This window comes from Mustela nigripes, chromosome 16, assembly GCF_022355385.1.
Source record: "Mustela nigripes isolate SB6536 chromosome 16, MUSNIG.SB6536, whole genome shotgun sequence".
NCBI classification, from domain to species: Eukaryota; Metazoa; Chordata; class Mammalia; order Carnivora; family Mustelidae; genus Mustela; species Mustela nigripes.
In genome coordinates, this window is record NC_081572.1 from 21,721,819 (window position 1) to 21,748,818 (window position 27,000).

Sequence of the window (27,000 nt, forward strand, 5' to 3'; positions counted from 1 at the left end):
ATGGCCTTTTTTGTTTGGCTTCTTTCACTTAGCATAATGTTTTCAAGGTCATCCATGTTGTATCCCATATAAGCACTTCATTATTTTTTATGGCCTAATAATATTCCATTGTATGGATTTAGTGTTGTTGTTGTTTTTTTTAAATCCGTACATCAGTTAATAGACATCTGGGGGGTGCCTGGGTGACTCAGTTGTTAAGTGTCTGCCTTTGGCTCAGGTCATGATCCCAGGGTCCTGGGATCGAGCGCCATATGGGGCTCCCCACTCAGTGGGAAGCCTGTTTCTCCCTCTCTCTCCCTCTTTTTGCGTTCCCTCTCTTGTTGTCTCTCTCTGTCAAGTAAATAAATACAATCTTTCTTTTGACAATTTTTTAAAAGATTGTATTTATTTGTCAGAGAGAGAGAGAGCGAGCACAAGCAGGCAGAGAGGCAGGCAGAGGCAGAGAGAGAAGCAGGCTCCCCACTGAGCAAGGAGCCCGAGGTGGGACTCGATCCCAGGACCCTGGGATAATGACCTGAACCGAAGGCAGTGGCTTAACCGACTAAGGCACCCAGGCATCCCTAAATAAATAAAATCTTTTAAAAAAATTACACATCTTGGTTTTTTTCCACTTTGGGAAAATATGGCTTGATTAGTTGTTGTTTAAAGTTATATATTATCTGGTTTGTGAAAGAAATAGAGAAGCACACACACCAGTAGACACATATGCGTGTATGTGTATTAAGTTCAAAATACTGATTTCAAAGTGAGGTTACCACCTTATTTCCCATCCCCATAACGCTTTTTTTATTTTTTTAGGAATGTCAAATTAGGAAAGTATGAAAGAAATATTTTAGCTATCTTCAGTGGTTTACGGTGATTCAGGAAATGCTGAAATACAGAGGTTGAGTTAATTTGCATTTCATAGGGTGGTTTGATGCGTGCAAATTCTTTAAGTCTCAGCAAAAAATAAAGGGTTAACTAAGTCAGCAAGTTTTGATTTCTTTGTTTAAAACAAATATTTTGTAATGTTGGTTTCATGTTATAAAATGTATAAAGTCACAGTTTAATCAAGTAAAATAAAAACAGCATGTCAGTCGATATATTACTCTTTTGTATTTCAGATAGTTCCCATGATTTTTCCTGAAATCCAAAATGTAAAGAATGTGGTTTTTTTAGTTTATTATTTCTTTTAGTCATCTCTACACCCACCATGGGGCTCCAACCCATGACTCCAAGACCAAGAGTCATGGGCTCTTCTGAGTGAGCGAGCCAGGTGCCCCTAAAATGTAAAGAATGTTCAGTTCACACAAGCCAAGCCTTTTGTTATTGCCACTACTCCTGATGTGGTTTTCATTTCTGTTTTCTTCTTTAAATTGGGAGTCCCAGTCTGGATATCATGTTCCATTCTGAACCTGACCAACCTGACCAGTGGTACATCTTACCCCTTCCTCCCTTGCTTTTAAAGAGATGACACTCCATTGCTACTGTGGCTATGGCACTTTATTCATCAAGTGCTTATTGTCAATTAAGTGCAGCCTAGTGTAAATCCCTAGCTTTGGGTAAGCAGGTCTTTATGGAAGCAAAAGAGAAAAAAAGCCCTGGGCTAGGCACCAGTCTACAAAAGAATGCTGTGTTAGGTAATGGGACTTCTGGCCTTACTAATAATTTTTATTTCATTCAGATAGCAGTCGTTGGATTCTCTGTGTGCCAGAGCTGTTCATAAAAATGAGTGAAAGTTTAGCCCCTACCCTTGGACAACTCGCAATCCAGCAAGGCAATGGGTACTTGATCTGTTAATAAACTACCAAGGTCTAGTAGAGGCACATGTGATATTGCTACATCAGTCCAGGTTTCTACTCCAGACCTCACAGATGATGTCATCCGATGCTCCAATTCTGCAGTCTTAATGGAGTACATATGAAAAGAATAGAGATGAGCACGAACTTCATTTTCACATTAGCTTGATTCTTATTCCAGAAAGGGACTGGAATAGAGATTCATTTAGCCTAATTTCACACACATTATGAGTACTTGAAGTGGGACATTTTTTGACCGTGAGTTCTAGCAATAACAAGATTTTTTTTAAGTAATTGGGATGCCTGGGTGGCTCAGTGGGGTAGGCTTCTGCCTTCGGCTCAGGTCATGATCTTAGGGTCCTGGGATCGAGCCCCACATTGGGAATCTCTGCTCAGTGGGGAGCCTGCTTACCGTTCTCTCTCTGCCTGCCTCTCTGCCTACTTGTGATCTCTCTCTATGTCAAATAAATAAATAAAATCTTTTTAAAAAAAGATTTTTTTAAGTAATTGAATAATTAAATTTCTTTTTTTTTTTTTAAAGATTTGTTTATTTGACAGAGATCACAAGTAGAGAGGCAGACAGAGAGAGGGGGGGGAAGCAGGCTCCCCGCTGAGCAGAGAGCCCGATGCGGGACTCGATCCCAGGACCCTGAGACCATGACCTGAGCCAAAGGCAGCGGCTTAGCCCACTGAGCCACCCAGGCTCCCTGAATGATTAAATTTCTTTATGAATCTTTGAGTCACAGCCTTTTATCTTCATGCTCATTGTTTTGGCTGAGCCAATACAAGCACGAGAATTTTCAAATAAACTTACATTTTTTGCGAAGTAAGAGGCCAATGAAAAACTTTAAAATGTTTTAAAAGTTGATTTTCCCAACTGATTTTTCTTCTTAAAAAGTGCTACCATCTGACAGGTAGTATTTATTCTACTTGCTCAAAAAGGCAACAATTTTATGTAACTTTTTTGCTAGAACCTGCCTCAATCTTTGATAGCAATCTTTTGTTAGACAATTCTTGTTACACAATAACACCCCTTTGTTCCACTGTCCATCAGCTACCTACTGACCACACCAGAGAAGAGACAGGAAGCAATGCCTCTTAGTTGAGCTCCATTTAACACTTCAAGATCAAATGAAAGATTCTGAACAAACACAAAAACACAACCAATTACATGGTTAAATCTGCAGTCACTTTGAGATAGGAATTGCATCATGGAAATAGTTAACTGAAAACCAGACAATTAAGACTTATATGGAGATGAAAGATAGAAACCGGTTCTGTAATTATGGCTTCATATTAGTTTTATTATTTATATCTTCAACGTGTGTTTAAAATCATTTTGCTAATGAAAATTGATACATCCACTATATAGTAGGCAAGTGACATGAGGAATTGATCCAGAATTACAGCCCTCCTCCAAGGCTCTCATGAACCAAGTATGTAAATTGTACTCCTGGCCACTATCCGTATTCCACACCCACCTCTTGCAACATTAAACTGCCAAACACCACCCAGGAACGGATTTCCTATTTCATCATTTAAACCCATTATCTTGTCCCGTTGCTATCTTGCCAAACTGGTTTCCCTCCACTTACATTTTTGAGACATGATGTGGCAAGATAACAAGTCTAGACTATATAAATAGACAGTTGGGTCTTCAAGTTGAAGCAGAGGACCAAAAGGCAGAGGTCCTCTGCTGAAAAGAGTACTGCCTAAGTTTATAATCCCGAGAGATCCTCTAATTCCAGAGGACTTCCTTTTGTTTTAAAGCGTGCCCAAGTAGTAGTAGTACCCAGCAAGCTGTCCAACTGACTGCAAGGCAAAAGACCAGCAGTTTGGGGGAAAAAAAGAGTGCAGCATATTCTGTTAAAGTTGGAACTTTTGCCTAACTTGCCAAATAAAAAACAGTTAACTTGGTAAAGATGAACTTAATTTCTAGAGTGTGTTTACATGTCCAATGACAGTTGGGATCTTGGAGTTCATATTTTGAGTGAACAAACCAGGGAGAGGGGGTGGGGTGGGGGAAGCCCTCTCGATTCGCCTCAGAGGACTGAGGCTCTAACCAGAATTGTGGAGATGGGAAAGTCTCCACCCATGCCCCCAATTATCTGTCCATCCAAACACTTCAGAATGTTATCTTTTTAAATGTCAGGCATTTGGCCACTGTTCTACAGAGTAAGATTTATCTAGAAATGACTTGTCAAGACAAGCTTGGTGAGTAACCAGGGATAAAAGGTGATGTTATCTCGAAGGCTGCCATTTAGTGACATGCCCTCATTATGTTATTTAGGTCATGCATCCCCGCTCTAGCATCCTCCTGAATATAGAAGGTATTGAGTATGTGTCCTCAGAAAGCTGCTAGTGGTAATTGATAGTGACTTGGTAAAATGTAGACAGTGACTGCAGAGAGCTGAACGGGAAAAGTAGGCTGGTGATATAATGCTTGGGGTGAGTCCTGGGGCTTAAAGGGACAGATTTCTGGGGGATGATTAGCCCATTAGAGGAGTGACTGAAGAACCAATATGAATAGTGGTAAAATGGGGGTGGACTTAAAAATTCCCACAGGACTGTTTTTCATTCATGTTTCGCTGTAAAGCTTTCTGATAATAATACAGAGTTGGAAGGGGAGGTGGGAGGGGGACAGGGGGGTTAACCTGGATTTAATCCCCTCAAAGTTGCTCAAACCAGAATGACTGTTCTCAGTCAAAGCACCACTTCACTGCCTCTCAGATGATTCTAAGAAAAAGTGTCTTTGTAACAGCCTCAGGAACTGATTTCAAATCCCAGGCCTTTGTCTTTCATCTCTCTGCTCTTGGGGCTCTGGGTAGTGCCACATCTGGTGGTGGTTTGTGTGAAAGGAAATAATATATATATAATAGTTTCCTGTTTGGTCATTTAAACCTATCCCTGTGCTGGACAGAATTTGACCCACTTCACTCAGTAACAAAATGTCCTGTCTCTAAAGTGCCCATTATTTGCAACAGCAGGTCAGCCAAAGTGATAGTGCTTTACCACCAAGCCCAAAGCTGCCCAGGCCCCCTATTCTAACCTTTACTGTTTTCATTTACACAAATAGTATTGTTAGTAACTGAACCCGGAGCCTGGGACTTACTTCTTTGAAGCATATAATTACATTTGACAAGAAACTCCCAAAGTCTAGTAAATATGGTCATTGTCCTTTTAATCCTTTTTGGAGCCAGATTTCATTTTATTCCTGAATTTAAAAACCATCAGCTTTATAATTTATTGTGCAATGACTGGGAACACAAACAAAAACATGCTAATAATAAAATAAAACATATTTAATATTTTGAATTCTCTTTCTTTAATTTGGCTTTAGTTTTCTTGCCCTGACAGTTTTCTTACTTGACAGTCTTGCCCTGGAGGTTTTTCACTTGTTTACTTGCAGAGGTGACTGGTTTTTTTTTCCCTCTCTGGACATGTCAGTTTGTGGTACTGAATGTCTGAGAGGACCATAGAATTCGTGACATTATTTCTGTATATTAGAATCTCTTCACACAGCAAACTCTTCAACTACAGAATGATCACTGACCATTCCTAAAACTGTGCATATGTTTGGGGGAAAAATCTATTCTGCAACCATCACTTCTTTTTATTCTAGTCTCTTAAGCTAATTTCAATTTCTTCCTCCTTAGAGATGTTAGAAATGTATGGATACATCATTTTAGTTTGGTTCTGCTGAAATGTTTATGTTAAAACAGAAAGAAATGTTTGTAGTAACACAATATGAATGTGTAGGACAGGAGTGAGCAAACTGTGACCCTTGGGCCAAATGTAGGCAGCAGACAGTGTGCAGAGGTTTTTACATTTTTAAAGGGTAGTGGGTTGGGGGAAAAACCAAAGAATATGGAACAGAGACTAGATGTGTCCCACAAAATTTAAAGTATTTACTATCTGGCCCTTTACAGAAAAGTTTGCAGATCTGCAGCTTGGGCTGGCATCATGTGTTCAGGTTCAAAGCCTTAACATTTAGAGCAGCTGGTATCTCTTTGAACTTTAGGCTTGGACTCTTATGGACTACTGCCTGCTGTACCAGGGTAAATTATACTCTATTTATTCTAGTGTACTATTTAGTTGACTAGATGTTAGTACTATTTATATAATCTAGTGGTTTCCAATTCTGGCTGCATTTTAAAATCATCTGGAGAGCTTTAAAAATACTGTTGCCTAGGCGCCTACCCCAGAGATCCTGATTTCAGGATCTGAAGGAGAACCTGGGCATAGGTGTTTTCCTACATTCTCTTCAGAAAGATTGATTCTAATGTTCAAGCAGGTCTGAGAACCACAGGCCTAAACCGCTTAATGGTCTATTCATGGATTAACAACTAGACCATATTCTTAGGCAGTTTTTATTCACATTGTTCATTAGAAATATAATAAAGATGAATTATACAAATTGCTCTTTAATTTCAAAACAGAAGTGTTGCTCAGGGAAATTTTAGCTGAGACAACTTTGAAATGTGAGGAGCATATGAAACAGATAATGCAGAGCCCAGAGAAATAGAATTTAAAAGATAGGAACTGAAAGGAACATGCCGGGAAAAAAAAGAAAAGAAAAGAAAAAAAAACCACTAAAAATCTCAATACACAAATCACTGAGTAGATTTCTTGCTGTCTGGGTAAGTGTATCTATTTTCAAAAGTGCTATTAACATAAACAGAGCAGTAAATCTGGGGCACCATACTTTTTTTTTTTTTAAGTTGTTAAGAAGAATTATATCAGTCTGCAGGTGTCACACGCAGTTACTCAGAATCAGAAAGAAGGCTGATCAGGGGTTAGAAGATCTCCATCTATCTATCTTTTTGCAACCAACCACGTCCAGGCTGTTTATTTAATACTTCCTCTTGCTAATGAAGATACTCGTTGGGGATGGGTCGGGCTTTTCCATCTCAGCATAAGACTGCAAGATTTGAACGTGCCCTGGTGCTGGCTTCACTGACCACAGCAGGTACCCCAGGCAAGAATCTGAGCAGTTAATAACAGGTAACAACAGAGTGTGCATCAGATCTCTGACACTTTTCCTTCCATTTTATTTCCTTTTTCTCCCTCATTTACCACCGTGTTCTTTTCCCTCTTCTTTTTACATTTTTCCAAACCAGCAAGTGCGGAGGCAAGACACATCAAAGCAGAGATGGGAAGTGAAAGAGCTCTCGTTCTGGACAGATTAGCAAGCAATGTGGCAAAACGAAAAAGCTCAATGCCTCAGAAATTCATTGGTAAGAATACGAGCCTTTTTCCTGCTGTTGTTAGTAGATAGTTTAAATGAGATAACGTAGGATGCTTATATACTACACAGGCCCTTAATCTCTGTTAAAATAAGATAATTGGTTTTCCATTATACACGTTTATTCTTCGTGCTTCATTTTGATAACTAGGGCAAATAGAACAGAATACTTTAACTGAATAATCTTAACTCCTGATGGTGGGAGTATTTGACATCCAATTTCCTAAATGGAGTTGGTGTTAAAAATGCTGTTCCTTCCTCTTTATTCTGAATGACATATGTTGCATGAGAGAGTTTAGGCAATTGACACCAGTAAGATGTTTGAGATAGCATTTTTGTAATCTTTTGTAATTATATTTTACAAGTGGGTTCCGTAATCATGCCCCAACTTTTTTCACGTTCTAAAACTAATTGCCATACTTTCCCTTTTTCTTTTTTCATACTTTCTTGAATTTAATTGAAGATTGGCTTTAAGAGAAAGTTGGGAAAACATAGATTTAAATAACAAGTCTGGATTCAATCATTTGTCTCACTGGAGTTAATTTTTTTGCCACCGGTTTTCACATTGTCAAATAATATAGCAGAATGAAATGGCAAAGAAAGAATTATATTCTTTAAAGTGTTCAGGCTGCTGAACGGCAGAGATGTTTTGCCCAGCTCTCCCAGATGTTTACATGAATGTGACCATGGTATTTAAAATAGATTTGTATTTGTAAAGGGGGCAGCTGAATTGAATGTATCAGTTTTGCTATAAACTGAAATTTGGTGATATCAAACAAAAATAGTTATCACACGAAAATAGATCTCCCTCAAAACCAGTAGAATTTTAGAAACCTGTCAATCTCTTTTTCCAAAGCTATTTGGTGCTGCTGATGTCTTACTACAATCCTTTTGTGCTTAATTCTTTTCAGTAGCTTTTATAGATACTAAGTACCTGCCTAGTTTTTAAATCTGGTTAAATTTTATTCTGGTCTAGATCTTTTTTTACAGGCAGATATTTTATATGCATTATAGAAAGAACTAATATATTTTTAAATTACCTAGGTAAATATTTATGCTTGTTTAAGTGCTTATGCCTTATTTATTTTATTGTGATTAGCTGGAGAGTTTTGTATCCTTTTAATCACTTAAAGAATTGTGTCAGACTGAATAAAGTTGGTGCATTTCAGTTTAGAGAGACACACCCCTCCACCCCCCACCCCTGTTACCATCTTCCCCCTCCTTTGTGAGAAATGTCAGGGGGCGTGTAGTGACCTTCATTTGGGGTTTAGGAGCAGTGGATCAAGTGGGCCAATTGTGATTCCAAGACATGATCTTAAGACATTGCTCATACATCTTTTGATTTCCACTTCTGTGAAGAAGTTCTGACTGGAGTCAGAACAAAGCAAAGTAGAGGTTTTTATTCTGTAAGTGTAATTTACTTTGTAATTTGATTTGGGGACAGTTTTGACTCTAGAAATGCCTGTACTTGATGTGGAGAGGGACATGGGGAGAAATGGGCAAGGAAAAAAAATGTGAAGTGACTCAATTTCAATGGAATTATGGTCAAGGCTCTTTGGTCTAAGAGAACTAACATAAGAAAGAAGATGCTTGGTTCCTGTAGCTGTCCTACACCTATATAGTTGCTTTGTTGTTGTTGTTTTGTTTTGTTTTTTTAAGACTTTGTTTATTTGACAGAGATGCAGCGAGAGAGGGAACACAAGCAGGGAAAGTGGGAGAGGGAGAAGAAGGCTTCCCGCTGAGCAGGGAGCCCAGTGTGGGGCTCCATCCAAGGACCCCGGGATCATGACCTGAGCTGAAGGCAGACACTTAACGACTAAGCCACCCAGGCACCCTGTTTTGTTTTAAGATTTATCCATTTATTTGATAGAGAGCACAAACAGGGGGAGCAACAGGCAGAGGGAGAGGGAGAAGCAGAGAGCCCTGATGCAGGGCTCCATCCCAGGACCCTAGGATCATGACCTGAGCCAAAGGCAGATATTTAACCAACTGAGCCACCCAGACGCCCCTGTCCTAACCTATAGTTGAGCTGAAACCCTACTTAATATAATAAAATTTGCTGTGATATTTTCATGGGTTTAAGAAAACACATTTCCTGGGATGCCTGGGTGGCTCAGTTGGTTGGACGACTGCCTTCGGCTCAGGTCATGATCCCGGAGTCCTGGGATCGAGTCCCACATCGGGCTCCCAGCTCCATGGGAAGTCTGCTTCTCCCTCTGACCTTCTCCTCTCTCATGCTCTCTCTCACTGTCTCTCTCTCAAATAAATAAATAAATAAAACTTAAAAAAAAAAAAGAAAAGAAAACACATTTCCTGTGTCCAAGTCCATACCATTCTGCTTGTTGCATCAGGGATCTGTTCCATTTGTTACCCTTGTAAGCAGAGGATTTTTACTCCTTCATTTCCAGACTCAGGAGAGATGCTTACAGGTACTGATGTCTATCATCTTCAGAACCATTATGTTCTCTCTATGCTGGAATCAGGAAACCTAGTAAGAGTTAGCTCTTGATTTAAGCTGAGGTAGCAACTTCAGGGCTTCAGGGCCCTGAGTAACCAGGGGAAATTTTGTTTGGTAAATTTGGTATTGCATAGTAGGAAGAACACTGGATTTGAAGCCAAATGACCCAGGTTCCGATTCTAGCTCAGTCATTTCTTAACTGTGTGTGTTTAGACAAATCACATAACCTTTCTGGGCCTCTGTTTACTCATCTGTGAAATGAGGAGACTGAATAGGTGATGAGGTGATCGGGAATGTCCCTCCCAGCTCTCTCATTCTACAAGTCTGCACGATGAATTAGCAAAGGCTGCAATTATGAATACCATTTTGTGTTTCTAAGCCCATATGTGTAGATTCAGGTAACTGTTTTCTCAAGGTTATACAGGCAACATGTTTATGTTATGAACCATGTCATATACTTTAGGTTTTTTGTGGGGTTTTTTGTTGTTGTTGTTTTTTAGGAAGGTGTGGTTAAATCTGGGAATCTGTAAAACAGCTGCATTAGCCCAACATTCATCTCTTTTACTGAGGCCATTCATTACTGCTTGTTCATTTGCTCTCTCACCCACCCATTCATTCCCTTCTGGAAGTGGCGACAGCGCTCCTGCCATATCCACGATGTTCTTGTTCCTAAGCCCTGTTCTAATCTTTTGGAATTAGCTTATAACCTGAACCTCCCTTTTGGAGATCGTTTTCAAATAAAGGAAACCCCTTGAGTCATTTAATAGAATCAACCTTTTCCAGAGAAAACAGTAATACTGGGGAGAGAGAAGGAGCATTTTGACCCTGAATGGGATGAAGAGCTGCAGAACATACAGGGCTAATGTTTTCCCTCCTCTTCTCTCCTGTCTCCTGTATTTCCTCTCCACGGCGCCGTCTTCTGAAAAGATTCAGCTGCCAGAGAAATGGCAAAAAGTAAAGTGTGAAGGAAGAATGAGTCACTCCCTTTAATCCTTGCTGACAGTTGCACAGCATTCAGACCAACCTTGGCTTCCCTGACCTCTTGAACTATGAGGGTAAAGGTGAAATTATGCCTTCAGGGCAGCCTGCTACTTTTTCAGCAGGCTCAAGAGAACTACCAGTAGGTAGCATTTTTCACACATTAGAAGTGAACTGAGGAAGAGAGACAGATTGGGTTAAGTCTAAGTGCATTTAGAAACACAAAAACACTCCTCTATTGAAGAGTAAAAGTACAATTAAATTGCCCATGTAGATGAAAAATAAAATCCTTTCTTTCTTAATTCTCCAAGAAATTTTGTTTCATTCTCTGTGTTTAGACATAAATTGACATACCTTCATTAGAAATCAGCATCTTTACATCATCAAAATAATTCTTCATTGCTCTTTTAGCACCTAACCCTCTTAAAAGTTGTCCTTTCTCTGCATCTTATTCTCCTATTATAAACTTGTTTGACTAGACTTCTAACTAGGCCATCTTCAAATACTTGGCTCAAAATAGAGGCCAGATTTCTCTCCTGGAGGGAGGAGGAAAATGACTACATTTCTGCATATTTCTTTTTCTGATTTTCATTCTTTCTCCAAAAACAGATGTGTTATTCCGACCAAAGTGGTTACCATAGCATCTCCTTATTATTTTTAATTTTATGTATTATTTTATTAAAGGAAGTTTGCATGTTGAAAAGAACATGAAAAAAGATTTCACTCACCCGCGGTAAACATGTTAGTGAGGTTTTGACACTTCAACAAACACCATCAATTCTCCCTGTGAAGTAACTAATGAGAAATTGTCTGCTTTGGTTAACAGAGCGGCAGGAAGCAGTTTGAATACCCGTTTCTAACAGCAAAAAGTATCTTCTACTACCCCTTCCTGAAGGGCTGAAATTATAATCCTATAAGTACTACAGAATCATAACGTTTTAGAGCTTGAAGGGATATCAGGAACACCCAGCAGAGGTCTTTTCCCAGGGAAGGAGAGAGGATTGGAGAGATGGAGAGATGCACCTAGCGGTGACAGAGCAGGGTAAGGACCAAAGGCCTACGACGAGCTACAGTCCAAGGCCTTCCTGCCCTGGGAGGTCACCCTGAGCAGCGTGTGTCATGTGTGCTGCACCAAGGCTCTGGACAGAGAGGAATGTAGTCACTGAAAGCTGGTGGAAGAAAAAGCCCCTGAAGAAGGGTGGTCATTTCCCGCCCAGAGGGTGTATTTTCTTGAGAAAAGTAGTTTTCCCCTGGTGACTCCATCGGAACTGGTGACACCCGAATAGCTTGTCTCGTAGAGGACAAGGCTTCTGCCCCAACAGAACATGGTCTTCACCTCAGTTTTCCTCACCCCACGCCACCCCATGGCTCTCTCTGTGTTTGCTCTCCTTCCTGCCTATTCTGTGGCTCCCTTCTACTTTCCTCCTCCTGAAAGAAATGTTAGTCACTTTACTCTCATTTAGCTTGAGAGCAGAGCCATCACCTCACAGATATTCCATTTACCCTCCTGCCTGGTCCCCAACTCTTTTGTAAGCGTTAGTGCACATGGGAGATGGCATGAAGGTACAGTTCAGGGATGCCTGGGTGGCTCAGTGGGTTAAGGCCTCTGCCTTCGGCTCAGGTCATGGTCTCAGGGTCCTGGAAGCAAGCCCTGTGTCAGGCTCTCTGCTTACTTGTGATCTCTCTCTCTGTCACATAAATAAATAAAATCTTTAAAAAGAAAAAAAAAAAGAAAAAGAAGGTACAGTTCAGTGACTTGAAGAAACTTAAAAAGAAAACCCAAGTATTTCCCATCACCCCTCATGGTGCCTATAATAGTGGAAATGTGTTATATTTCTAAAGTTCAAATCATCCCCCTCCCCTTCAAAAAACCTTTCAGTGGCTTCCCATTGGAATAAAATCTGAACCACCCAGGTGTTCTGAGCCTTGCACAATCTGTCTCCAAGTTACCTTTTCTAAATTTATCATTTCAGCCAACTAATCTTTTAATTCAGCCACAGTGAACTACTTGCACTTCTGTGTAATACTTTCCCTTTTGTATGTAATGGTTCTGTCCAGGCTGTCTGTCTGGAATGCCCTCCCTCCCATCTGCCCTTAAAAGTACACACAGAAAAAAAGAAAAAAAAAGCACATGTGGTTGGAGTGCCTGTTAGGCATCCAGCTCTTGGTTTCGGCTTAGGTGGTGATCTTGTGTCCTGGGATGGAGCCCTGCTTGAGGCTCCACACTTGGTGACAAGTCTGCCTAGGACTCTCTCTCCTCCCTCTGCCCCTCCCCCTCTAAAACAAATAAATAAATCTTTATTTGTTTTATTTTTTAAAATATTTTATTTATTTTGAGAGAGAGGGAGAGAGCAGAGGGAGAGGCAGAGGCAGAGGCAGAATCCCCACTGAGCAGGGAGCTCGACATACGGCTTGATCCCAGGGCCCTGAGATCATGACCTGAACTGAAAGCAGACCTTTAACTGACTGAGCCACCCAGGAGCCCCAATAAATAAATCTTTTTTTAAAGATTTTATTTATTTATTTGTGAGAGAGAGCACAAGCAGATAGAGTGGCAGACATAGGCAGAGAGAGAAGCAGGCTCCCCGCTGAGCAAGGAGCCCCATGGAGGACTGGAGCCAAGGGCAGTGGCTTAACCGACTGAGCCAACCAGGCATCCTAAATCTCTTAAAAAAAAAAAAAAAAAAGGATTCCCCGGGTGGCTCACTTGGTTAAGTGGCTGCCTTTGGCTCAGGTCATGATCCCAGCATCCTGGGATTGAGTCCCACATCACACTCCTTGCTCAGCAGGAAGCCTGCTTCTCCCTCTGCCTCTCCCTCCCACTCTGTCTGCCTGTGCTCACTCTCTCTGACAAATAAATAAATAAAATCTTTAAAAAAAAAAAAAAAAGTACACGTGGTCTACATTCCCATAGTCTCCTGAGTTCTCTTTCTGCTCTGTTCTCCCACTGTACTCAGGATGAGTTTAACAGTTTGTTGTGATGTACAGAACTGTCTCCACCACCACCACTGCCACCTCCTCAGATTACAAGGAGAGTTTTAAAAATAAACGTAATATTTGTCCCACATTACTTGGCATATTTGAGAAGCTGTATTTTTCTCTCTTCACTTTGTTGACTATACTTTGTCCCACCACATAGTTTTAGGGGTACCAATTTGTAATGAAATTGTGTAAATGCTGCATCTCCTGTTGGACTGTAGTTCTGTTTGTACTCCTCAAAGCACCTAACATGGTGTGAGGCTAATAATAATAGTAATAATAAAAGATCTAGCACTTACTGAGTGCTTACATATGCTAGGCACTCTGTTAAGCACATACAAACACCACAGCAACTCTGTGCATCATAGATATTTCTTGAATGCACGGTGCTGGTCCACATGGAACAAAGCACAGTTGCTTGTCCACTGCTTATGGGACGATCCCAGCAGAGAATCTGAAGCCACTCCCAGTGGTGAGATTGTGCAGCCATGGTAGCAGCCAGGAAACATCACTTAAAGCTCAAGCACAGGGGCACCCAGGTGTCTCAGTCAGTTAAGCATCTGACTCTTGAATTCAGCTCAGGTCATGATCTCAAGAGACGTGAGATAGAGCCCCACGTCCGGCTCCACACTGGGCATGGAACCTGCTTAAGATCCTCTCTCTCCCTCTCCCTGGTAAGACACAGACAGATTATATATATTGGCCCTTAGGCTGCATCCTAGTTCTCCATTTACTAACTAAGTGACCTTGGCAAGTTAACCTGTTTGTAGGTTAGGCTTTTCATCTGACTCAGAGATGCTAATTCATTTTATGCAAGAAGTACCTAGGACAATACTGGATATATAGTAAATGCTCAATAAATCATAGCTGTTCTTGGTAGCAGTATATATAAGGCAGAGTGCTAGATAGCGTGAAGTATAAAAACCAGAGGTAAACAGATTAGGGTGGTGGATCTTGTCACTCGGCCCCAAAGGCAGAGGTCTGAATTCACGTGCTCAGTTAAGGTCCCTTTTAGCTCTAGGTGGTGATTCTGTACTTTCAAGTTGGCACTTGGAAGCCAACAACCGTACATCCTCTCCCCAGTGCAGCTCTTCGGGTCAGCCAGTTACTCGGTTTAAAGTTACCAAAGCCTTGGGGCGCCTGGGTGGCTCAGTGGGTTAAAGCCTCTGCTCAGATCATGATCCCAGGGTCCTGGGTTAGGCCACATATTGGGCTCTCTGCTCAGCGGGGAGCCTGCTTCCCCCTCTCTCTTTGCCTGTCTCTCTGCCTACTTGTGATCTCTGTCAAATAAATAAATAAAATCTTTAAAATCTTTACCAAAGCCTTGATGGTAGGGATGGACACCTTAAAAAAAAAAAAAAATAGCACAGGTAAGGAATGGTCCTGGTTCTTAAAGTCAGGACTTGCTGTTGCCAGTTGTGATCAGAAGGAAACCTCTAATTCAGCCTGAAGCTGCGATCATTAATCATTCAAAGGTGTGGTATGATTCTGACTACAAGCTGGACTAGAGGCTCCGTGCAGGTTTGGGAGAAGTTATACTCTTGTGGTTTGACTAACCTTTTTTATGAGTGTGTTACTAAAGAAACGTGAGCTGTTGGCTTTTCAATTACTGTAGCTTACCCCTTCTGGGTTTCATACACATTGAGTCATCGTGTCTACAGGTGACTGATAATCATCTGCACTACTCAAGTTACCGTAACTCAGAGATGAGGGGATCTGATGATTGCAGGTTGCATGCACGTGAAGATCTGAGGCTCTCCTGTCTTCACAATGAACAATGGTCTGCCTTAACCACAGAACTCAGTCACATATTTCCACTCATCCAGGGGTGTATTTTCCTCTTACTGTTTTGTCTCTTACAACTTGAGCATTCAGCTGTCTTCTGACATGTGCTGCAGGTGGGAGAGACTGTGAAACTGTAGGTCTAGTTCAGTAAAGCAAACTCTTGGGAGAAAGGATAAAAGCAGAGTTTGTGATGTGCCTGCCCCACCCCGGAAACTTTCTGGAACCTCTCCGTTAGACAAAAAGATAAAAACATTCTCAGGGGACCCTGGTATTTGAGGAGCAGAGTAGAGCCAGCCACACTGGGAAATCATCAATGACCTCGAAAAGGCCAAGAAACCAAAGTTCATTATTTCTGTGTCACTTTCAGGGGAATGAATATTTGTGACCTTAGCTGGCTTTCATGTTCTCAGCCTCACTCTTTCAAACACCTTTGATCAAAGATATATCCAATCTGGAAGTTGAAAATAGGAACCACTGGTGACCTTGGAAAAGGTCTACTTTCCTGTTATTTTTCATTGAGTTGCTAAGGCAGGGTATTTTTCTTTGCAGATTTTTTTCTAGAAACTGTCAGGTTGGCCTTAAGATAGTGTGGACACAGGACAAATCCATCTTACTCGATTAGATCTTTTAGCTGGTCTTTCTGGCTCCAGTTCCTCATTGTTCTGGTCTTACACTTGGTTCTTCCAGTAATATTTGGAAAATAACATTTTGATGCAAGCCTACCTTGCTTAAGGGCATGAAGCGGTTTGCTCTTTGTTCAAATCTAATCATATGGTTGGTCATTCAGAATGCCCATCTTTTGGTTCTACCACGTGTTAACTTTTTTCAATATCTCCCTAAATCTGGGATGCAAAGTGCCAGGAAGCCCACAGGGCAAGAAAATTATTTTGTTTTTAAGTTCTCTCTCAATCTCCCTGATTATACCAAGGAAAAAGATTTAGACTTAATTTGATGTTAGTCTTCTTTCAAACTGATCTCACAATTGGTAATCTCTGTTTTTAACAAAGAGAGGGGTTCTTTGTGTCCAGGTATTCACAATATATGATCAAAACTTAAATAAATCTCTCTGTTTCCTTATCTTTCTTCTTTCTTTTTTTTTTTTTTTAAGATTTTATTTAGGGGCACCTGGGTGACTCAGTGGGTTAAAGCCTCTGCCTTCGGGTCAGGTCATGGTCTCAAGGTCCTGGGATGGAGTCCCGCATCTGGGCTCTCTGCTCAGTGGGGAGCCTGCTTCCCCTTCTCTTCTACCTGCCTCTCTGCCTACTTGTGATCTCTCTCTCTGTCAAAATAAATAAATAACAATTTAAAAAAAAGATTTTATTTATTTTGGGCTCCTGGGTGGCTCAGTTGGTTAAGCCTCTGCCTTCAGCTCAGGTCATGATCTGAGAGTCCAGAGATCAAGTTCTGCAATGGGGGGGGGGGGGGTCCCTGCTCAGCGGGAAGTCTGTTTCTCCCTCTGCCCCTCCCCCCTGTTTGTGAGCTCACACATGCTCCCTCTCAAAAATAAATTTTAAAATGTTTTTTAGGGACGCCTAGGTGGCTCAGTTGGTTAAGCAGCTGCCTTCGGCTCAGGTCATGATCCCAGCGTCCTGGGATCGAGTCCCACATCGGGCTCCTTGCTCCGCGGGGAGCCTGCTTCCTCCTCTGACTCTGCCTTCCACTCTGTCTGCTTGTGCTCGCTCTCTCTCTCTCTGACAAATAAATAAATAAAATCTTTAAAAATAATAAAATAAAATAAAATTTTTTTTAAAAAAAGGAAATTTATTTTAGCCAGAAAGAAAGGAAGGAAGGAAGGAAGAGAGAGAGGGGGGCAGAAAGAGAGGAAGGAAGAAAGAAAGGAAGAAGAAAAAAGAAAGAGAAGGAAAGAAAGAAAAAAAATGTGAGCTCACTGCAACAAAACAAAACACTGTCACATTTACCAGGTGCTTTCTATATATCAGGCATTGTTCCATGCACTTCTCAGTGACCGTGGGAGGTAGATACAATTATTATCCCATTACACATGAGGACACGGAGCCACAGACATGTCAAATAACTAGCCCAAGGCCATCCAACGAGTAACTGATGAGCCAGTGTCAGATCCAGTCCACGTGATCCAAGAACCCAGGCATTCAACCACCACATTACCCTGAGGTGTCAGTATTGCAGAATGTGAAGGAATAAGTGAAGTTTGAAAATTCTGTATTTCATACTTCCAGATACAGCTACAGCCAGACTCTCTTACTCTTCCCTGGTCATGTGCTATGTAGTCCCACTTCCCTGCCTTCAGTCAGGCTCCTCCCTCGATTGTCTTGTTGACCTCTCTGAAAATCTAAGTTGTACTAGTAATATTGACTCTTCTCAAAATCTCGGTTTTCTAAGAAATGCTTTCCCTGTCCCAGGTACTCCTGAATTTTTTGCACTTCCTTAACACTTAAATATGCAATTTACACCAACCTGCTGTAATCGTGCCTTATAATTCTTTTTACAGAAGACATGTTACTCCCCTGCTTAAGTGCCTCAAACATGGCATTTAGAATAAAATCAGGGGTTCCTGGGTGGCTCAGTTGGTTAAGGGTCCAACTCTTGATTTCGGCTCAGATCTTGATCTCAGGGTCATGAGATTGAGCCCTTTGTCAGACTCTGCCCTCAATGTGGAGTCTGCTTGAGATTCTCTCTCTTCCTCTGCCCCTCTCCCCGTTTGCACCCATGAGTGCTCTCCTCCCCACCTCTCAAAATAAATAAAGTCTTAAAAAAAAGTGAATAAAATCAAAGGTCCCCACAGAGCAGGACAACTCTTTCACAACTTCTAACATTTATTTTTTTTCCAATTCCACGGATACAGGTCTTGTTTCTCTCCCACTAAGTTGGAAATTCCTCAAGAACAGGAACTGGTTTTTCCAATTATTTTGTTTCCTTGTGTTCTTTCATTATTGGACCCTTTACTGTGTGGCAGTGACAGGTCTGGGAACCATAACATGCCTAGGGAGTGTGGCAGAAGAGAGGATATGGTTCAGCAAATCTCTCCAGAATCTAGTGTCTGCAGAATGGAAAAGCATTAGCAATATGGTAGCCTCACTTTCAGTACCTGACACATCCTGCTTTCTCTGCCTTCTACCAGCCACTCACCACCGAGCACATCTGCCATCACGGCAGACCCTGCTCCTGCCTTCCCTGTGGCCAGAGAGCCTCTGTTTTCTAACAAACACCCACACGCCCCAAAGGTGGCTAAACTCTGTTTTCAGAATTTCTCAGCAGTTTGACATGAGCAGTAGGAGAGGGTGACCACAAATAAATTTTTCAGTTAAATGTGAGATGGGCCCAGGGCGCCTGGGAGGCTCAGTGGGTTAAAGCCTCTGTCTTCGGCTCAGGTCACGATCCCAGGGTTCTGGGATCGAGCCTTCCATCAGTGGGGAAGCGAGTCTTCCATCTTTGCTCAGCCGGGAGCCTGCTTCCCTTCCTCTCTCTCTGCCTGCCTCTCTGCCTACTTGTGATCTCTGTCTGTCAAATAAATAAATAAAGTCTTTAAAAAAAAAAATGTGAGATGGGCCCTAATGATCACATGTGTATCAATGATACTGTTTTTTTTTTTCAAGCAAAATAATAATGTACTTTATAAAAGGGACAAAGACCATGATCTTTCAAGAAAACTTTTCTAAAACTTTCTACATTTGAAGTTCTTTTACTAAATCTCGGTCTGGTGACGATGTGTTTGGGGAGTGATAAGTTGGAGGTTTGGGGGCTATTTTTTCTGCCTCTGTAGCTATTTAAAAAGCTGCCGAGGCCAGTTGCTGAGTGTCTCCACTTCTTGCAGCACTTCCGTCCCCCGAGCTCCCTTGTATTACAAGCAGAAAATAACAAGCACAATAATAGTTTGGGAATTGACTGGGTGCTGAGAGGCCATGGACAGTCGGAGTGCACAGGTGGCCACGCTCCTGCACAGGGACAGCTCCCTGGCTCCCTGGCACCCTGCCCTGTTGTCCTCTTGTTTCTTTTTCTCTGCTTTTCTCCAGCACACCCCTCTGATGTGAGCGGTAGAAACAGCTCACATTGTAGCTTCAGCTTAACAACATCTCTGACTTCCCCCTTTTGCCTACTGGCTTAGTTCATTTTGACTATCCAAATGTGTGCTGTCAGCCACTGTCCCTTGAGATTGTCCCCAGCTCCGAATGGAAGCATCCTGCCTGGGCTGGGTGTTCTTAAGCAAGCCGCATGTCTTTCCTCCCTTTTCAAGGATTCCGGAAGATTATTGAACAAGCTCTGCCTTTGTGTTCTTCCTCTTATAATTCTTTCTTTCACTTCTAGGTGAGAAGCGTCACTGCTTTGACGTCAACTATAATCCTAGCTATATGTACGAGAAAGAGAGTGAGATAATCCAGACCCGGATGATGGACCAAGCCATCAATAATGCCATCAGCTACCTTGGTGCTGAAGCCCTGCGCCCCTTGGTCCAGACCCCACCTGCTCCCACCTCAGAGATGGTTCCAGTAATTAGCAGTATGTATCCGATAGCCCTCACCCGTGCCGAAATGCCAAACGGTACCCCCCAAGACCTAGAAAAGAAGAATATCCACCTGCCAGAGAAGAGCTTGCCCTCTGAAAGAGGCCTCTCCCCCAACAATAGTGGCCATGACTCCACGGACACTGACAGCAACCACGAAGAACGCCAGAATCACATCTACCAGCAAAATCACATGGTCCCCGCTAGGGTCCGCAATGGGATACCACTTCTGAAGGAGGTCCCCCGCTCTTATGAACTCCTCAAGCCCCCACCCATCTGTCCGAGAGACTCCATCAAAGTGATCAGCAAAGAAGGGGAGGTGATGGATGTGTATCGGTGTGACCACTGTCGAGTCCTCTTCCTGGATTACGTGATGTTCACTATTCACATGGGTTGCCACGGCTTTCGTGACCCTTTTGAGTGTAACATGTGCGGATATCGAAGCCATGATCGGTATGAGTTCTCATCTCACATAGCCAGAGGAGAGCACAGAGCCATGCTAAAGTGAACATCTGGTCCCAGAGATGATTTATGCCTGAGGATTCAACATAATTTGTAAAAACCGACACCCCGCCTAACAAGCTATTCTCCAAACAAACTCAGTTCCAAACCCCTTTCCATACCACTTTTAGTGTCCAAAGGGTCAAGTTCACATGGACAACAGAGAAATGCTGTCTTCATTGAGAAATTGTTTGCTTTTATATCATGTTATCATTTTTGTGAGACCTTTGTTTTCTCATCGGGGACTTGAGTTTTTATGACATTTAAAAGCCATTGAAGTATTTGGTCATTACCTTTTGCAGCAATAGAACAAGCAGTCCTTGGAGTTTGTTGCCAGTCAAAAGAGTCCCCCAGCTGTGCTGCATGAGACATTCTTTCTGAGATACAGTGCCATATGTGGAAAAGTCATACACCCAGGTCCATAAGAAGAGCTCACCAGCTAACTTCGGTGGGAAGACATGCCCTTCTGCACTTAACAGAGGCTGAAAGTCTAGGATATAATCTCCTCATCCCTAATTAGAGTCTAATAGTAAGGAAAAGAACAGTGATAAAATAAGTATCTGTTACCAGTTCCTGAAGACCCCAGTCTCCAAGCAGCAGACCCATTTCTTATCACACAAGGAAAAAAAAAAAATCAAGTTATTCGATGATACTTCTGCTTCTAGCCTCCCATACCAATTAAAAAACTGCTTTGGGTTAAACCAGTCCTGTATAAGAGAAATTCTATACCAGAAGAACTAATGGTTTTAAACATAGACTATCATTGAAACTTCACAAAGTTGTCTGTTAAGGCATACATTTCCTGTCGTTGAAATTGGCAGAACTGGACTCTGAGGGGGAAATAGTTCAGCAGCAGGAGGAGAGGGGCAGCTCTGTGAACGTTCTTGGTCTCCTTCACGGAGCATTAGTATACAGACCTAAGGCACACTTGCCGATAATTTTTTTTTTTTGACAGAAAATAGACAATCCAAAAAGCATGACTTAGTCTCCCCTTTCCCACAGGAGATGAATGAGGGACAGATATCATGAGTATTGTCTGGTTCAGTGTTAAGCTTCCTGAAGAAGTGAAGAGAGGCGTACCCCTGCTAACAGGTTCTCCTTCATCAAGGCGGATAAGGTTTTCTCCCTGTTTTAAGCTGCTGTATGCCAGGAAGATTCCTGAAAGTCTGCTCTTGGCTCTGCAGATCTATTGGCCAGCTTTGTCATTAATTATGAGAGATATGCTATCAAGGAAAAGTGCAGGGATAATTGTAAAATTAGTACTGCAGTAGAGGTCCCAAGATCTGTTTGCAAATTCCATATTGGCTGCTAATTAGCTATATGACTTTGGGCAAATCACTAAACTCTTAAAACTAAGTTTCTTTAACAATAAAGAATTGGGCTTAAACGCTCTCTAAGGTCCCTTCCAGCTTTAAATTTATGTGATTATGCTGTAGCTTCAGTTATCTTTTAAGCCTTTTCATGTATGGGTACTAAGCAGGAGAATATGTATGTGAATACCTGTTTCACATTTCTTTGGTGTGAAAATGGTAGTGTTAAATTTTTCCTTTAACTACTGAGTTGTGAATGTGAAGAGGATGGTGGGGAGGAACAAAAAACAGGAAGGTATTTTGATCTTGCCCCAAAGTGTACACACAAAGTGGCACCTGCAGCTGCTTACCAAAGCCTTTTTTTTTTTTTTTCTTTTTTAAGAACTGGTGTTAGAATAAATTCTGCTTCCAGGGACAACTTCATGGAATCTATTTACAAATCGAGAGTAGTTTTATGCACACTTCTACCAGAGTCAAGAATCCCCAATTCCTGTTAGATTTGCATTTTACGTATCTGCCTTGGTATTTCAAAAGGGCTTAGGCATTAGATTCAAACTCAACTAACTTATGTGCTGCCAGTAATTAAAATGTTCCCCCTCAGACTGCACAAATGGCTTAGCCTTCTTTGTAGCATGGTGTCTGTCTCAGGAAAACAGATTTTGTGAAATTCCATGGTAACAGTCCCAACATGTTTGAGATTTCGGCTAAAAGACTGGATGTATTTCAGTTCGTAGTCCTCAGCATTTCACTGTATTTCCGTAATCCTAGACTCCAAGCTACGCCAGATTACTGACACGCATTGTGGCAGAGTTGCTCCTTGTTATACTCTTGAAATGCCACACGTCCTGCTGACTCTTCAGGGGACAAAAGAAAGAGAATTTGGTTGGAGAGAAAACTGGGGAAAGCAAGCATTTCCAACAGATTAGTGGGAAAGTCTTTCTGAAGAAACCAGTGTTGGCTCCTTAAGATAGTGAAAGAGGCCCATCCCACTAAGCTGGGGACTTTTTTTTTTTTTTTTTTTTTTTTGAAGACATGCCTCATTTTCCCTGTGACTAACAGATTTTCTGAATGATTTCCATTCTTCTGAGGTCAGTTTTCTAAGCGCAGTGACCACTCACAAATGCTACTTTCATTGTAGCCTTCTGGGCCTAGCTGGGGCACACGGAGTGCAGAGAAAATTTGTATATGCAAACTGCACGTTTGTAAACCATCAAGTTGAACCAGGTAGTATGTAGTGGCTATCACCACACTGGTAAACATGTCCTTCTGTAAGGCACCGCTTATGTCAATAAATGCCCTTTCCCTGTGCTGGGGGTCGGGGAGAGGGTGAAGGACAATCTTAGCATGGTCGCTTAAAGAGAAGGGCAGAGTCAGGATTCACATCCAACCACATTGGACAGTGAGGTCCTGCAGCAGCCTGTAGATCTGAGCTGTCTGTCACTTCCCACCACACACCCAGGGGGCCACAATCCAGGGAATAACCAACCCCACGAAAAGTTCCCTTGCAGCCAAGGTGACAGAATTGGGATGAGGGGGGAAGGGAAGGGAATTGGCTCTCCAGATGTTCCTCATCACTCCTCTTGAATTGCTGCACAGGTACTTCCTACTGGCAAGAACTAAACAGAAGTGTCTCCCCCATTACTTCCACCACCACTACCAGGGGAAAAAAAGATATAGATAAATCCACCAGCCTTTAGATTCCTTAAGTCATTCTCCCTAAAAGATCCTTGCTTGACACAGATAAGCTAACTAATCTTTTCCCTTATTACCGACTCTGAACTGTTCCTGACGCAGCTTCTGACTTTGTCAGTGACAACTTTTCTCACCCTTTAAATGCAGTGCTTAACATTTTGCTAGGCCCATATTCACAGTGGCCCAGATATAAAGTGACCTCAGATTTCTTTTGCAAAGAAAAAAAGCACAAAATTTTGCTCAGTTGAAACACTGTGTTATGAACAAATCTCACACCAACATAGTTTTTCCAAGTAGTCTCTGTATCACCATTCTTACTCTCCTCCTCTGCTTTTTCCCCTCTGCCAAATGTGAGGTTTAGCATGTTTTAAAGGAAAAAGCCCAACACAGGCAGTAAGATCATAATGGAAATATTAAATGGTTAGTGTCCGGGGCGCCTTGGTGGCTCAGTGCGTTAAACCGCTGCCTTCGGCTCAGGTCATGATCTCAGGGTCCTGGGATCGAGTCCCGCATCGGCCTCTCTGCTCAGCAGGGAGCCTGCTTCTCGCTCTCTCTCTCTCTGCCTGCCTCTCCGTCTACTTGTGATCTCTGTCTGTCAAATAAATAAATAAATCTTTAAAAAAATAAAATAAAATAAATGGCTACTATCCTAACTTTAAAGTGTACCCCACAGATAACAGATCCATTGGTCTCTAGTGGAGATCTAGAAACCAAACCACTCAAGATTTGAACCTTCAGAGACAGCCAAGTTCTTTCACAAAGACTTGGAATTGAGATTTAAGAGCTAAAGACAAGAAAGTGGAGTGAATGGGGCGCCTGGGTGGCTCAGTGGGTTAAAACCTCGGCCTTTGGCTCACGTCATGATCCCAGGTCCTGGGATCAAGCCCTGCATTGGGCTCCCTGCTCAGCAGGGAAGCCTGCTTCCCTTCCTCTCTCTCTGCTTGCCTCTCTGCCTACTTGTGATCTCTGTCTGTCAAATAAATAAATAAAAATCTTAAAAAATAAAAAATAAAAAGATAGTGGAGCAAGGTAAATTTTGTCCTAGAAAATACCATCAGGCTTTGCAGAGGAAGATAAGAGATACACAATGATGTCTCTTCTCTTTTAAAGAATTGGGAGCTATTTTTATGCTCAGAGAGTATAGATCAGAGAACCTCTCTCTATAGGCAGAGTTCAGAAAAACAATGGATGTGGGACTTAAGTGCCTGTAAAGAAGACAATTTTGGCCTGAAACCAAAGGCTAGACCTGGGCCACCCTAGGAAAAGGATTCTGTTCTCTAAAGCTGAAGGACTGAATGGTTCTCTGAATGATCAGTGAAGCCAGGGCTGGAACCATTTTCTCTAAGGACCGTGGACTCAGAAGAGCCCTCAAGAGAAGTGTAGGCTTCAGACTTGCATGAGCTCAGAACACAGGACGGTAGCTCCATTCACCCAAGCTGTAGATAGTGTGTACCCCACCATGCCGTCAACATGATAACCAGGTCTTTGGACTTTGAAAAAGCTGAATGCAAGTTTCCTCTGAATATTACAAGACTGGACTATTGTATACATTGATGTTGATTGAGCTGACGTTTGAAAATGGAATGTTAATGTTTTGATTAAAAAATGTAAGGATGTAGTATCTACCTCCCGAGTATGTTATGAGCTCTTAGGTAATTTTGTCTAGGGGATGGTGTTACTGGGCAGGGGCTGTTTGAGATGGTTACAAGTTTTCTACTGTATGCACTATATGTGAATTGAAAGACATGGAGATATTCAAAGGCCATTCTAGGACTATGATTCAGTAATTCAGTAGCCAGTGGAGGCCTTTAATCTCAAACACAGAGTTTCCTTCATGTTATTTTAATGTGTAAGAGTAAAGAATATGCTGACAATTAGAACCAGTATAAGTGAACTTCATGCTAAAGATACTTCATGACATTGTAGCCAGGGAAGTAGAATGGCTTTGCTCCCTCCCTGTCTCATGAGCTCTCGACTATCGACTCCCCAAGTAACTTAGAGTTTCCTCAAATGGTCCTCACTGTCCATCTCCCTGTTGACCCTACTCTAGAAATCCTGGAGAGCATCCCAAAATGTCACCCACCTCCTCTCAAGCATGTGGGACCTAGCTTCTGAAGTTACTTTGCTTCTTCCTCTCCTAAATAGACTGAGAACAGATATTTTAACACTTTAGGAAAATGGGGCAGCATTCAAAATGATCCCAGTGCCAGTGACTCATTTATACAAGGACTTTTCCAGGTTAGCAAACAAAAACCCTTTTTGGTGGGCCTGCTTCTGTGGGTTCACAGAAACCAAATTACTGTGGGTTGCAAAGAATTAGCAGGTCATTTGAAAAGCAGACATCTCTTCACCCAGACTGTGGTTTTGCATGTTCAGGTTCTCAGTCTATGAGCTTTGGTGAGGGATCATTTTGGCTACTGGAAAAACCATAGGTTATTTTTAATTTCTGGTTGCCAAAGCCACCACACGTGTGGTCTGTGGATGACCCTTGTCTGCAGAATGGCGGAGGAAGAAGGGAACCTGGTTTGGGGGTTCAAAGGGGCTCAGGGTGGCCTTCCCCCAGGGAGGAAGGGAGGGAGGCCTTGCCGAGTGGTTTTGACACGGCCTGTGCTCATAACATTCTCATCTGGGTTTCTCAGAAATGCCCTATCTGCCCAGCAGTGACCTTCCCTCTTAACTCCTCTTGAGTTTTACCCAGAGTCCAACCATTGGGAGCACTATAAGGTGTCCTACTCCTCTGTAAAGACTGTTTAAAGAAAGTCAGCTTCTGAAATGTAGCAATGCTAACCTTGCTAGAACCATAATGAGTGCACAGTCACATTAAAAAAACAAAAACAAAAAAACCCTGCTGATAGATTTCAAGGTTTCTGTATCATGTTTGATTTTTACACTGAGAAATAAAAAATACTGGTGTGTTTAAAATTAGTCATTGTGCATGCCTATCATTTGTAGTTGTCAGAAAATGGAAGGGTTTAATTTTGCCTCTAAGACTTTTTTTTTTTTTAAAGATTTTATTTATTTATTTATTTATTTGACAGAGAGAGAGAGAGAGAGAGAGAGACAGTGAGAGCAGGAACACAAGCCGGGGGAGCAGGAGAGGGAGAAGCAAGCTTCCTGCCAAGCAGGTGCTTGGCCGGATGCAGGGCTCCAGATCCCAGGACCCTGGGATCATGAACTGAGCCAAAGGCAGATGCTTAACTACTGAGCCACCCAGGCGCCCCTAGGACTATTTTCTTAATTTAGCCCCTCTGGCTATTTCTTAGTCCAAGTACCAAGGTAAACAAATTACCACCAAAATAAGGCATCTGTTCTGATGCCTTGCTGAGCCTGCCATTGGCATCCTCTTGCTGGCTCCCAGCCCCCTAGAGTGGGATACTGGTTCCACTGGCCCTTAGCTCTCTAAGGGGGCCCGAGAAATTTGGGAACTGGATTTAGCAGGATCAACACCGCAGTGTCTCCCAGTTCCAAGACACAGCTCTGCCCTTGCTCTCAGCAGAGGCTATTTCTAGAAGATAGACATGTCCTGGCTTTTTCATCTCTGGGGTCTCAGAAACATCCAAATTTCTTGGGAATCTGGGAAATTCAAGCGCCATCACTAAACTCAGCCACACTTACCTTTTTACTTTTTTTTTTTTTTTAAAGAAGATTTTAAGTAATCTCTACACACAATGTGGGGCTCAAACTTACAACCCCAAGATCAGGAGTCACATGCTCTACTGAATGAGCCAGCCAGGGGCCCCAGCTGCATTTAAATATAGTCTTAAGATACTTGGAGGCCTAAACCTAAGGCACTG

The 27,000-nt window shown here is 42.1% G+C and overlaps 1 protein-coding gene across 2 annotated transcripts in view; it reads left to right on the forward strand.

The window, feature by feature from the left end:
- The window catches only part of IKZF3 (IKAROS family zinc finger 3), a 92,417-nt gene extending 66,286 nt beyond the window's left edge, over window positions 1–26,131 (forward strand). Inside the window, exons 1-3 of one of the 2 annotated variants that reach the window (XM_059380809.1) lie at window positions 6,174–6,782; window positions 6,899–7,015; window positions 19,508–26,131. In XM_059380809.1, the coding sequence (XP_059236792.1) occupies window positions 6,931–7,015; window positions 19,508–20,211 (789 nt within the window). In that variant the 5' untranslated portion in view covers window positions 6,174–6,782; window positions 6,899–6,930 and the 3' untranslated portion in view covers window positions 20,212–26,131. Of the gene's footprint in view, window positions 1–6,173; window positions 6,783–6,898; window positions 7,016–19,507 lie in introns of those variants that run through there. The other variant, XM_059380808.1, reaches the window with a different exon arrangement.
- The last annotated feature ends 869 nt before the right edge of the window (window positions 26,132–27,000 follow it).